The sequence below is a fragment of the Haliaeetus leucocephalus genome, unplaced genomic scaffold (assembly GCF_000737465.1).
Source record: "Haliaeetus leucocephalus isolate CR32 unplaced genomic scaffold, Haliaeetus_leucocephalus-4.0 Scaffold142, whole genome shotgun sequence".
NCBI lineage: Eukaryota > Metazoa > Chordata > Aves > Accipitriformes > Accipitridae > Haliaeetus > Haliaeetus leucocephalus.
Window position 1 is genome coordinate 608,605 of NW_010972578.1, and position 14,711 is coordinate 623,315.

General features: G+C 44.3%; 1 protein-coding gene across 11 annotated transcripts in view; it reads right to left on the reverse strand.

The window, feature by feature from the left end:
- The window catches only part of CELF4 (CUGBP, Elav-like family member 4), a 690,804-nt gene that overhangs the window by 52,504 nt on the left and 623,589 nt on the right, over positions 1-14,711 (reverse strand). For 9 of the 11 annotated variants that reach the window (XM_010561114.1, XM_010561115.1, XM_010561121.1 and 6 more), the window contains one exon: positions 7,243-7,386. In XM_010561114.1, coding sequence (XP_010559416.1) covers positions 7,243-7,386 — 144 coding nt within the window. The remainder of the gene's footprint in view (positions 1-7,242; positions 7,387-14,711) is intronic. The other 2 variants (XM_010561118.1, XM_010561117.1) reach the window with 1 other exon arrangement.

The window sequence follows — 14,711 nt, forward strand, 5'->3', positions numbered from 1 at the left end:
TGGCCTTTACTATTGCTCAAATATTTATCTTCTGAGGAGACCAGGAGGTGCTACCAAACTGGTTCATGCCTGTGGACAGCACCTCAAGAGCTAAGAGCCTGCAGTCCCTATCCCAGTGCTTGAGAACTGATGGGGCAGTAGGAAAAGCACTGGTAAGGCCATCCAAAGCATGGGAAGGGGTGGTAGTGATGGCTGGTCAACAGAGAGATGGGAGAATTTATCTCACACACCCTTTTGCTACCTCAAGTTAAGGTGGCTATACTTCAGCCAGCTCTGTCATCAGTGGATAGATAGACACCTCCACAGGCTTATCCATCCTATCCTAGCATGGGAGATTAAGGTAAAAAACAGCAAAGGGTGAAGTTTTGCAGCACAGCGCCACCAAAGCCAGAGCTGGCTGATGCACAGCTCCCTCTCCGTGTCTTGCTGCTACCTTTGCACCAGGACAGATGCATGTCCGACACTGCCGAGCACCTGCTCAGGAACAACACCAGCAGAGCATTAACCATACAGCACAAACACGAAGCTTACTGCAGTTTTCATCCCAGAATTGGGTCCCTGTGTGGTCACTGTCAGTCTAGCGGTGTGGAGTGAGGACATGTGGCCAGAGGTGGGGTTGGGAATGGGATGGCTGCCTCTGGCATCAGGTGGCTGTTAGACAACAGGGTTGTGCAACCACACTCAAGGAAAGGAAATACTGTCCTTCTCTTACAGGAGGAACAGATGCACGGAGGGATGAAAGAACTTTCTCAAGGCCAAAATGTCCTGTTAGAAATAGGACAAGGATGCTACAGCCTGCCTCCCCCAGCCCCCAAAAGAAATACATGTGAAACTGAGGAAAGGGAAGAGGAGAGAGATGGATTATTTCTGATGAGCTCTTTTTGAAATAGCATGATCATTGCCCTTGGAAAAGGTTTACTCTGAACTATCTGATGACCTTCTCATTTTTTTTCAGTGTTATTTTCTATCCTTGTCTCTGAATCACATCATGTTTTGTTTGACTTTTCATATTCTTCGTTCAGTAATAAAAATAAAAGTAATAACAGCATTCCCTCCTCTAATGATCTATACAAACACTTAGCTAATTAATACTCATGGTACCCCTGTGATAGAAATAGGTAGGTAAAGTGATCAGTCAAGCAGGAAGAGGACTCATATTTGGTAAAATCACATAATTGACAAATTTGCGTCTGTTTTACCTAACTGACCATTGGGGAATAAAATAAAAAATATCTTCCAAGCCTTCAAACAAACAGAAGGTATTCTGTAAAAAAATCACAATGGTCCTTCAGACATCTTTTAATGTCTTTTTGGGAACAGAAATTTCTGCTTTGAAAATAAAATTTAAATTTAATGAAGATTTTAAAAAACCTAAACAAATGTGCAACACCTGGATTCATGTGTCTTAGTGTCTTTCTGAAGCCTGATACGCAATAGTTTGGATTTCTAACTTCCTGAGAACTGTGGAAAAAACCCCAAACCTAAAACTAAAAATGCATATAGAGCCCAAATCTGAGTGTTCATTATGTCTGAATCACCAAGGAACTGATGATCACAAATATGGTATTAACCCTGCTACAAAGTATTATGGCTTCAAAATAGCTTCCTCTTCTGGAATGGATCAGAACAAGTGATTTGCATAACAGGTAGTATTTACCAAATATACTGTCCCATTTTGGTCATTTAAATATAATAACTATTATATGCAGAAAATAGTTAATATTCAGTAATTTTCCCTGATTTCATAGGGCTAGCTGATTTTTTTTTTAAGTATCTTTCCAAAATAATTTCACAGTATGAATTGAATAAATATTGGAAGAAGCAATTCTTCCCTTCAGCACTACCTCAGATCATTTAGCAGAAATATCCTTTCATCTCCACAGGAGCTGGGACCTAGGCTTTTAAGGTAATCATGGTAGTCACTGCTGTCCTAACTTCCCAAGGTGACAACTTATGATGATGACTGAGAGCTTTGCTGTGCTGGATGTTCCCAGATTTGTTGCAGTTATTGTCTGCAGTTCAGACCTGCAACCATTTGTACTTTTTCAGAGTGAGGGGAGACGGGATTTACTGACGCGAAAGGACTTGGTGCAGGCCGGAGAGCAAATGTTACCACTGCCTATGTTGCCTCTGTGCCCATCTGTCTGTTTTTACTCACTAACTCTATGCCTGTCCCCTGCTGCAGGATGCAATCAGTCCCACAGCTGGAATTTGGCCAGGAGACCATGGCTAACACTCCCATCCCATTTTTTATGCAAACTTGATTTATGACTTTGATCTTATTTTAAATTATTTAAAAATTAAATAATTTATACAGTATCTGTCACTTTCTAAGGCTCCTTCCTTTGTTCTCGCTTTGCTTTTCTGCATTTTCCCATCTTTCCAACCCTTTTCAATCTGTGCACATTTCCTTTTCTGCATGGTGGGGCAGCAGTGACATGAGACAGCTGATAACTACTTGATACTTTCTTCACAGGGAGAAGACCTGCAGGAACTTTTCCCACTGTTGCTTATTTGGGCCAGAACTATACTACCACCATTCATAGTCTGGTTTGATTTTTGCTGCTTACGACTTGGAGCTTGGCCACCCCACCGCTTACCGGGGTCTAAAAAGGTGTGCTGTGCTGCTCTGAGCTGGAGTGTGTGCCTGCAGGTTCGTTCTCGACTGGCAGCAAATCAAAGGTGGTGCCACCTAGCATCAGTCTCCTTCTCTCCAGGCTGAGTTCAGATCTATACCTCAAGCTGGCCTTAACTGAGACTGCAGAAAGAGCTATCAATACCCAGCTGATGTAGATCCACAGTAACCTGACAACAAAAAAGGCTGGTGCCCTATACGTGTGTGAACTAAAATAAATAATTGCCCCATAAAAGGGGAACTTAAATGAGTATGGGAAGATATTGCTGAAAAGAAAAAAACCTAAAACAATCCAAAAAACCTGAAACAAATTGGTACGGGGATTCTGGAGCTTCAGGGAGCCATGAAACCATTTGAGCTGCATACAAAAGAGGTGAAGTGGGTCTGATGATGAGACTTTCTGTGTCACTGAAACAGCACACAGAGTGGCAAGCTTCATCTGGTCCACTTGCAGGTGACACATGAGGAGGGGAGGCAAAACCAGACACAGAGGAGAACTCCCTTTGCTCCCTGATTTTTTTAACTCTGGATCTGAGGCCATATGGCTGCTGAAGCCAAGGACTAGTTGCTTAGCCGGTGTGAGGCCATTGCTGCTATCAAGGTTAAAGTTGCTTAAGCTGAGGTTGAGTGGCTTGGCAGTGAGCAACAGCACGAGTGAACTGTGACATGGCCATTTGCTGAGCTGCAAAGGAGGTAACTTAAAGAGGAGCTGGGGCCCAAAGCAGTCCTGGTGGCAACACTAATGACTATCAGTCAAACACTGATGGACTGAGATCCTCATCGCCACTCCTCAGTGGTGCTGCTGAGTTTGCAACTCCACGGCTGCCCACTGATCTCTCAAATGGCTGCACTGTGTGGGTTTCTGCTGCACTGGCCACCCTGATGCATGGAGACCTTCTTGCAGGAGCTAATCCAGTCCTGGTGATGTGCATGATGCCTCTCTGGGGGAGATTCAGCAACAAACCGCTGCCTAGGGGACTTGGCAACCTCCTCCATGGGGAGGCACCCTTATAAAGTATTGATTAACCAGCTCTCATGGGATTGCTTGGGAACTCTTATATGGAGACATCAGTCAAGCTTGGACTGCAGTGGAATAGCTGGGAGGACAGGTTATGAGTACAAATCAGAGAGCCTAGTGTCTCATGCTAGTCCTGGCCTTACTACTAAGCACTGAGGCAGTTCTTAAACTTGTGTTGCCATCATAACCCCCGTGTGAAAACCCGTTGAGAGACAGCACAAGAGAGAGCCATGTCCCTGAGGGAGAAGGGAAAAATAAATAAATCTGATCATCAGGTTTATCTGTACATGGGGAAATGAGACGAGGGGGTCAAATGATTCACCCAAGGTCACATGAGTTGCTGGTGGCAATGGCATCAGCTGTCTTCACTGTCCTACTCTGGCATTTTCACTGTTTCACCTTCCCTTCTCTTGACTTGCCTTAGCTCTTCAACTTCAGTTCGGGCTGAATAAAACTGCCCCCCCTTTCCCTCTCCTCCTATCGATCCCTCCATCTCCTGCTGGCATTTGCGAGGTGCCAATCACCCTGATATCTAAGAGCCAGCAGTCCAAGGTGGATTAATCGGGACCGAGGGAACATCACAGAGCCCCAGCGCTCCCTTCCTTCCCTTTTGTGTGAGACTGTGAGATGAAGCAGATAGGGAGAAACACAGATAGGGAGGCTGATTGAGAGACAGCATCTGAGCACGCTCTGGGTGTACAGGCACCTCACGGAAATGTGATCCCATCATTTAGACAGCTCTGAAGTCCCCAGGGTAATTGGTGCCACCAGCTTGTCATATCCAATGGGTCAAGATCTAAACCTCATTCTTTCCCCTTTATTAGCATATTTACCAGGAAAAAAAAGAGGGTGGGTCCAATTCTGCTTTCACGGAAATCAGTAGGAAAAATATTCATGTGTTTCAGGTGGAACAGGAGCAGACCCAGGAATTGTTTTCACTCTTCCTTCAGCAATAAATCCTCACTCAAGCACATAGCCTTATAATGTCCTGTATTATCTGGTGAGAAATAGATGGAGGGAACTTTTGGGGGGTAAAGGTGCAGACTGTATCCTCTTTTATGTCACTATAAACCTAGGCTGGAATTAGAAAAATTACTCTAGATTAAAGATTATGCCAGAAGAGTTCTTGGATGAGAGCATCGAGACCGTGTTGTCTTTACCACCTCTCCAGCTGCCTGATCAATGCCTGTTGTGTAACATTGGAGCCACATCTCCTGCCTGACAACATCTGCAGATGTTTGTCCTGAGCTGTCCATGGGTTGCCTCCTGTTAATTCCCGTGGTACTTGGGAGCACAAATGCTGCATCCTTCTGCCAGGCTGCTGGCCGCTGACCTGGGCTCAGCTGTGATTTACTGTCTCTTTTCCTCTTCCTGCAGCCTACGCTGGCCAGGAGGACAGTTAAGCACAACCAGGCTGGGGATGGGACAGCTCTTCCATCACGTGAGGAGGGGAGCAGGGGACAAAGGAAGAGACAAAGATTGCTTTTGACTGGGATTAAAAATGAACAGTGCAAAATGGAAGGAAAAATAGAATTTGTCTAATGGGGAGAGAAAAAAAAAGTCCAGATTACCACCAGGAGCTGGGAGGAGAGGGGAAACTTCTGTGGAGCTCTACAGCACATCCTCATGACTCTATATGGAAGTGTTCAGTGAGGCACAGGACACTCAGTGGAGGGCAGAAATTTCAAGGCCCTCAAGTTAAAGAAAGAACATATGGATGTGATGGGAAATCCATGGTGCCAACGCATGAGAAAGAAATAGGCAGGGAAGAAAGCAGAGCCTTGTGGGCAGTGCGCTGGAGGGAGTATGGGTACACTGGAGTGTGATTCCTGAGTTGGCCCTGTATACCTAAGGCAAGGCATTTGGTGTCTCTCATTCAGTAAGATGTTACTCTGGAAAATGGGATTAATGGTACTTCCCTCCTTGCTCTGGTTTTGGCTGGGATAGAGTTAATTTTCTTTCTAGTAGCTGATAGAGTGTTATGTTTTGGATTTAGTATGAGAATAATGTTGAGAACACACTGACGTTTTCAGTTGTTGCTAAATAGTGTTTATACTAAGTCAAGAACTTTTCAGCTTCTCATGCCCAGCCAGCGAGAAGGCTGGAGGGGCACAAGAAGTTGGGAGGGGACACAGCCAGGGCAGCTGACCCAAACTGGCCAAAGGACTATTCCATGCCATGTGTTGTCATGTCCAGTACATAAACTGGGGGGAGTTGGCTGGGGGCAGGGGCAGATCACTGCTTGGGAACTAACTGGGCATCAGTCAGCAAGTGGTGAGCAAATGCATTGTGCATCATTTGTTTTGTCTATTCCAATTCTTTTATTATTATTATTATTGTCATATTGTTATTATTATTACTATTATCATTATCAGTTTCTTTATTTCTGTCCTATTAAACTGCCTTTATCTCAGCCCATGAGTTTTACTTTTTTTTCTCCAATTCTCTCCCCCATCCCACTGGGCAGGGGGAAGTGACCGAGCGGCTCCATGGTGCTTAGTTGCTGGCTGGGGTTAAACCACGACACCCCCGTACACAAATTTAGCACAGAGTACAAGAGGGCCACATTTTACCACCAAATGGATGAAGCACCTAGGTGGTGCACTGTCACGGCCTGCAGATCTGCTCCAGAGAAGGCAGCCAACGTCACCTGGCAGTATTCTGTCTGCCTGCTGCAGGGATCACCTCTACCTTCCTCTGAAATTTCTGGCAGAGAGACCAAGTTACCTGAACTCAATCTTGTCTTGCAGGTCCTTGTTAATTATAGCCTAAGGAAAGGTAGTTATGCCAGAGCTTCGTCAAGAGCCCAGGTCCCTGTACAGTCACATTTTCTCAGGGGCCCAGGGTCCAGGTTTGGTATGTAAGTAGGATACCTGAAGTTAGACAGTGCAACACTGCTTTAAATAGCTGATGCGTTTTCCCAGTGTTCTTAAATCATACTGTTTTGGGGAGCCAGGACTGCATGTGTGTGTATGTGTGCTTGTCCATTTTAGTATTATCTAGTATGCTTTCATGAATCTAAAAGCACTTCTGTCAACAGCTGCCTTTTTATCCTGTGGTCACTCCAAAGGTACCCACAATGTTGCATGGTGCAGCAGGGGCCTGGCCGAATGGAGCAGAGCCGTCTCCTCCCTTCAGCTCAGTCTGTGTGGCCTGATAGAAGAGGAGGGCCAGAAAGGTATTTGTGCTCTCACAAAACATCTTTGGCACCAGACGGTGCTGACGTGGGGCAGAGAACTAGTATAAGCTGAATTCAGGCCTATTTTATCCAAATCCTCAAAGGCTAGTTGTGTTTGGATTTGACAGCGATGGCTTAGACGCCATAGGAAGTGTTTTGCATAGGTGCACCCATGATCACAGTGTGGTTACTGCTAGAATTGGCTATTGCACCTTTGAGACTTACCTGGGAGATGCCCTAGTCTACCCTGGATGGCATGGCTTAGTTTGCTCTCACCATGTAACTAGTATAATGGAGAAATCACTGGTTCCTCCTCTGCCCAGTTGTTCCTCTGCTCATGTGTGCCTTTGTGCAGTTCTAGGAGCTATTCCTGCTCCCATGAAAATGCATAGAACCCGTGTCTATACTTACTGCCTGTGCATAGGCGCCATATGCTCCAAACTGGATGGCCATGGGGTTGAACATGCCCATTTGTCCTGCCATTTGCTGCATGCGTCTCATTGTACGCTCCTTGTCTGTATCTGCAAACTTCACCACCAGGCTTGAAGAGGCTCCCTGCAGGACAGGAGACAAAGGGAGACAGACAAGGGAATTAGCCTGATATACGGTTGGCTCATGCAATCCATACATCTAACGCAGATTTCGTAGCATGGGATCCGGATGGTGATGATTTTGGCCATGCAGCCTCTCAGGCCTTTTGAATTTGACCTTTGCAAGAGGCTGAGAGCATCAGGAAGGAAGTAAAGGACCCTGGAGGGTGAATGACTGAAGCCAGCAGCCCGGTTCCTAGTTTCCTCCAAAATTCAAACTTCCCAGCCTGTCATTAATGTTGTCTCTGCAAAAGTTGTTGCCTTATTCTTTCAACATACAGAAGACCTTCTGGCCCAGCATGTTGTCCTCATCAGAGGACAAAGATCTGGACTCAGTGCAGCAAAATGTAGGAGCTTTTGCTGGATGAATGTGGTAGGATTTGTGAACTGATTTATTTTGATGGAATGTGTTAGCTCTGTGCATGCTACACCCCCTGAGCTGCATCACCCTTTCACACTGCCATGTCTCGTAACCCCCATGCCCAGTGAGAAATCTATGCCAGCCTTGGAGGTAGGATTAAGTATGCTGAGCAGAGTGCATATCTCATCATGAAGCAGCATCTTTTCAGCACTGTTATACTGGGGGGGTGGGGGCAAAAATAGTACCCGATGGACCTAAGTTTCCTCTCCATGAACAGTATGAAATAGTAGGAAATAGAGGCTACCACAAAAGAGCCCACATTTAATGCTACACTTTTCCAGGAAAGCTTTATAATGTTTGGGTTATGTCTGCAGTCAACACCGGTGCAGAACTACAGATGATCATCCGAGCTGCCTTTAGAAGTCTGTGGAAAAATGTAGAACTTTTGGGAATGAAAGAAATCCCTCTTCACCCCAAAATGAGATGAAAGGTCAGTAACTGTGATTCTTAAATTTCTGACAGGAGGCAGAGATGGGAAGAAACAGATCTGCTTAGGAAGGAAAGCATTGATTTTTTTTGGCTGGCTCCAAGGATGGCCTAACTTCATGGCTTGTTTGATTCCCCACAGTGCAGCCTTCCCAGGGGAAGAGGGGTGCAGGGAAGGGGGGTTCTGACAGCAGCCCCGACAGCAGGCAGACAGTTGCCTCGGGAGCTGGGCTGCCACCAAGCCTGGGGAGACGGACAGGTGAGCCGTCAAGAGACTGACAAAGAGCAGCTGAAGTCACTGTGCTCCCATGGTACGCTTCCCATTTGACACACTGGTATTTGCTGATGGAAATACAGTCAGCGGGGAAATTGCCAGTTCAGCCTCTGGCTGTGGCAGTAGAGGAAGACCAGGTCCATGCCAGAGGATCTGGGCTGTTGCGAGGCCCCTGATTTTCTAGCAGAGGTGGGATTGCCTGGGATTGCACAGGGGGAATGTTATTAACTGGCTTACACACATCCCTATGTGCCTGTAATCAGAAAAAAAATAGTCTCGGTGAAAGCAGAGTTGCTCTGCTACAAATTGGGAATAGCGTAGTGAACAACAACTATGGACATACATATATATAAGTCCAAGCTATGCATATTCAATAGCCTCTCCAGATCCTCAGTTATGAATAAAGACTTGAGGAATTAACTTGCTAAAAAAAACCCCAAAACAATCTAAGGCCACACAATGAGCGGTGTTCCCCTGGATTAGCAGCCTGTTCTGGGAGGAAGTGATTTTCATTGGCAAAGAATCTTTCTTTTTGACCTGTTAGTCTCTCTCTAATAAATCTATAACCCACTCAAACAATGTGGTGAAGAGCAAGGGGTTGAAAGAAGTGCTTCAGGAAGACAAAGGGATGGAGAGATGAATGCTCTATTCAAAGGTGGAGAGCAGTCTTCAGAAGTTATTATAAGAGCAAAACAGAAAGCAGGGCGGGGAGAAAAAAAAAATGTAGCCAAAATTCCCCTGCATTTCTGCTCAAGGCTGGGCGACTTTTCATTTTTTTTTAGTCACATGATGTAGTTATTGATCCTTCCCCAAATCACACTCTTAATTGCAGCTCATCGACAAATGAATATTTTAATGCATACATTTCCTGCTAATTATCACCTGGACCAGTCCTTAATTAGATTTCAACACTCATTTAATTAACCCTGATCCAAGAGACTGTTTGGTAACCTGAATCTAATGATTTAAACCTATTTGCAGCTGTATTGGAGGGAGGGAGGCACTGGTCCGCAGCAGACTGGGCTGTTCAGAGCTGCTGTCGTGATTTGCAGAGCAGAGGCTGCAGCATGGTGGGCACAATGCAGCATGGAGGATTTTGAAAGTGAATAGGGGGAATGAGCATTCATTTTGCAGATGGGTTTTGAAGATGTGACCTGCTCTAGTCAGCAGGACAGAGAAGTGAAATAAGTTGGTGTCTTCTTCCTTCCCCTTTTCTTTCTATCTCTATTTGCCCTGGAAGTCTTAGGGCCAGACAACTGCCTCAGGAAATTGCTGATGCCTCACACTGTTGAAAACCAAGCTATTATTGTAGATGGGATCATGAAAACATGGGTAACCTCCACATGAATCTCTTGCCCCTCGAGTGTTCTTTCCTCCTGATGTGAGTCATAGTGACTGCACAGCAGCCGTTTGACCCAATGGGATCTAAGGCTGCCTCTTATGAGATGTTTTTCTGGGTTGCTTGTCGCAGCAGGACTTCAGGACTCTTTGAACATCACTATCATATACACGGGGCAGAAAGGCCATTAGCAAATAGAAGCAAGTTAGAGCACATACTACAAAGAAAGAGGAGAAAAAGCAGGGGGTTTTAAGAGTGCTCTGCTATGAGATACGCATGTAAGCAGTTAAAGATATGTAGCCAGTAGAGATGCTGCATTGCTCTTGAATATGAAGATTGACCTTGGGATTGATGTTTTCTGTATGTGGTTCCTCATGTGCAGCCCTTTCACGTGGCCTAAAGGAAATCAGGCAGTAAACTCTATCAGATCACCCAGTGCAGGATTTTTAGCAGAGGAGCCAAACAGTGCTGTTCATCTACAGCAGAACAAGACTACTTTCTACTCCAGTGACTCCTACTAATCCACTGGATAACATTAGAAATGCCCCAGAATGGGCCAGATTTTCCATGGGGTAAAAACTGCAGAGTCCTTCATCTGGACTATTTATTGCTTCCAAAAGCAGTTAAACCATGGTGTAAATCAGCCATTGTCTGCTGACAAAGGCAATAGGTCCTGTCTGCTTGGTCATTTATTAGTAATACATAATCTCCCTCTTGCTCTCTCTGGTTATTGGACTGGACTTTATATTTCACCAACACCCAAGAGAGTTACAGTGGGTAAGTCAATAATGTTTGAAATGTACTTTGAGATCTGTGTGTTAATTCTGCATTTTATTGAGGGAAGGACCTGTTTATTTCTCTACCCTGCAGATCCACAGTCAAGAGACCCTATCATGAAAGTAAACATTCCTGCCGGTGCCTCTGCAATAGGCTACTTGGAATTGGCATTTATCTCCTTTCCCATCAGATCAACCTCCTTTTTCAAGTGCTTTGATATCTACTGATGAAAAGAATAATATAAGGACTAAGTGTTATGCTTTCCCTATTCTCTCTTGGGCCAGCAAGTCTACTTAATATGACTATCTTGCTTCCCGTCCCCCTCCCATGCGTGGTAATGAATTGCTCCCCTTAGTCAGCAGAGTCAGATGCTCTCTAGGCTGGCGGGGCGAGGGAAAAGATGGAGGAAAAATCACTCTGCACCACACTCACTTTGTAATCCCTAATCAGAGTCCTCTGTGGGAAAAACTAATTTCCCAGCCTGTCTTGACATGTGAAATAAAGTCATTCTTGAAAATGGGAGCTTGACAGGTCACTTGTGAAATTTCATATTCAACTAAAAATAAAATATCCATCCATTGATATTTCATTTAAAGATAAAGGAAAACAAATCTTTTGCCTGGTTTTTGGGACTGTTTCCCATTAGTTATGGCCCTCCAAATGGAGTCTATATACAAATTAAGCAAAAGCTTTTCAGGAGACCAAATAATACTGCACGGCATCAGGGAAAGTTGCTTCTCCCTGGAACAATATTCATAGGAAAAGTTTTGTGAAGATGTTTCCTTGCAGAATACAAACCTGAATTTTCTTTTCCTGTCAGCCCTGTAAGTCTCCTTGGATTCAGTAGGTTACCAATCTCTACAGATAGTTAGACATCTTTTTCTTGCAAAACTGATGAATTTGGGCCTAATTTGCCAAGGCCATTAAGTCATGTTTCACTTTAAGCTTAGTGAATGTCTTATTGGAGGTAAGCATACACTTACATACTTTACTGCAACACTGTCTCTCTCATATAGGTGGACTTTTATGTCTTGGTTAGCTCAAATGGAGTCAGTTAAAAGTTCTGGGCCAAAATATTGGAAAAGGGCTTGTTACATTAAAGTTCCAGTGACTAAAGCTCTTGAGTATGAGATCTGAATGTGCACAGATCCTATTAAGTACCTTCCAAAATGTCAGCCATGCACACCAGCTAAGATGCTTAAATGAATAGGTGCTGCTGGATACTTCTTGTTTGGGCAGTCAGACTACCTTCCTAAGTGTCAGCATGTGAATGGGGTTGCTTGTGCTGGAAATTTTACCTTAGCACTTGCTTTGTGACTGCAAAGCGGAGCTGGGAGGATGCTGACCTTCAGCAAGCCATTCAGGCTAGTATTTCCACACAAGGATCCTTGACATTAGGGCCTGAAAGCCAGTGGAGGATTTCTTTGCTTTGGGCTCTGTCAGATCAGGCCATTTGGTGTGATGTCTCCTAAGTTTGAAAACAAAATCAGATTTTCTTTGGAAATGCCTGTGTAGCTCTTCTGAAAATAGGGCTGCTGAATTAGCCAGTGGGGGTTTGACCCCAACCTGGGATTTTAGACAAGCAAAGAAGAAACTACTGTCCAATGAAAACTGTAGAGCAGAGGGAATTTTAGCTAGGTAGAAATGTAATTACCCATGCCGGAAGATGGCCAGATGACCAGGACTAACATCCCTCCCCTCCTGTGAAATATGCTATGTTTTTCTGTACTCAGGACTTCAATTTCATGTCCCATCTGAAAGATGAGTAGGACGGCAGTCACTAGGAGCGATTTCCACTGTACAGTCCTGAGAGCTGGTTTAGACACACTTGAGATGAGAGTGACAGAGATGGAGCGGGGAAAAGAGGCATTCATCCAGGGCTGGAGTGACAGACCCTTTGATAATGCTGCTCCCTCGGTAGAGGGGATTCTTCATGCAGTGTCTAAGCAGAGAGAGTTGCTGCAGGTATTTCCCTTCACAGGTCTCCAGAGCTGTAATTTATTTGGAGTGGAAGCTTGATTTAGGTTTTACTTGCCCATACACTACTTAGCAGGTGTCTCTCTGAGCTAAAGTTATTGCTTTCCACAGCGCAACAGAATTGTTGACTTCTGGTGGCACTGTACCCAATTCTAATTAAAAAGAACTCGATATGTAACCTGGGTATTAGTATGCCCCTCAAATCAAAGCCAGATATCCAAACTACCTAAACTTCAAAGCAGAGTTCTGCAAGCAGCTCTGTGTTTTTCAGCTCAGTCTACAGATGATAAAAGTCCTCACAGAATCATCATCCACCATCCTTAATGCAGTATGAAGTGGAAAGTGTTGTTATACCAATAGACTGGAAATTCTTACCCGCTATTTAGGATTATGAGAGCAATAAATAATTATTTTTTGTCTATTTGAAGAAAAACTTAAAATCCAAAATTCAAAAGAAAATGTTATAGGTTTCCCTTTCCCAATAAGAGTAACATGGTTTGGAAGATAAGGTATGTTTAGTTCTGTATTTACTAAAAATATACTTTCCCTGAAAATATTCTTACAGCAACAAATGATGACTAGACATAATTTTTTTATAAGTTATTACTACTATTAAGAAAATGTTTGGTAGCTGCAGCGTACAGCCCCATGAAAGCTAGTATCTGAATGATCTCTACCTCTAGCTAAATAGGCAAGGATGAAAATAAGGTAAGTAAGTGGAATAATTCCAGAGCCATAAAGTGAATTGTCTATTGTCACAGCAAGGCAGCATCACAACCAGGTATGGAGCCCCTGATGCTTTGGGACTCTGCTCACGTGAGCTCCACTCTTCCTTGGCAGTTCAGGATGAGGACGTGAACATCCTAAGATGACTTGGAAAGAAACAGATGTTGAAGAAGGGCTGGCAAGCTGGGCAGATACATTTCAACTGTGCATGTGACATAAAAGAACATTTCAGTGGCACTGATTTTCAAATATGCTGCACATGACTAGGCACTCCAGATCACTATCATGCTGTATGACTCTAGGCTATCATGGTGTAAAGCATGTTGCTTGACTGGGATAGTAAGAAGTATTTGCATTTTTGCAGCATTTTTAAACTGAAGATCTCCAAGCGCTGTTCAACCACAGGGTCATCAAGTGATAAATGATTCTGCTTGCAGGGATGTATCACCCGTGCTTTAGTAGGGTGAAACAGGTGGTCAACTGAAGCATGAGATAGTGTAAACTCAGTGAAACTCTGCTGGTTTCGGTGGAATAAGAAGTTGGTTTATGCTGTAGGATCTGCCCTTACTTCATTCCACTCCACCAAGACTGAAACATGTCTCCTTGCTGCCGGGTGAGACTTCACATCCACTGTTCTTGAGAGTACCACACAGACCTTCAGGATGGGAAGTCAAGCATATTCCCATACTTGATTTGACTTGCCAGGAGACATCTGAGGCAAAGACAGTGCAGTAGAATGCTTCGCATTTGTGAATTTGTGCAGGCTTCAATTGAGGGTCTTATCTGAAAGTTATTGTTTTGATCTAAATACATCTTTGCCTTTTAAAAATTCATTTGCATCGTTGCAAAACCTATTTGGATAACAGCTACTGAATCACTTATTGTCGGCTATGTTTTGGATAGGGATAGCAATCTACCAGTTACTAAGGTCTTTCTGTTTTCCTTACAAGAATGTGTGCTATCAATCTAGACCACACACCTGAGCAGAGCTGGGAAGGAGTGGATTAACAGGAAACAAGCAGAAGCATACAGAGTAATTTAATGTTGATCCAGAGCCCATTTAAATCAAAGGGAAGATCCTACTGTTGTAAATGAGGTTTGGCACAAAAGAAAGAAGGGAAGAGGGGGGGAAGAAAGAAACACCCCCAAAGCAAGCAGAGAGGTAAAGACCTAATGCCGACATCTTCATTCCTGTCCGTGGTTGGAAGACCACCTTCTTATTAGAGGAAGGTGGCGATGCCTGGTGGAGCTCTCTCCAGTAGGCTGGGAACAGACCTGCCAGGCAGGCAGCATTTTATGCCTCCCAGGCTGAAGGCTTATCAATGTCTCTGATATCCCAGAAAGGCCAGT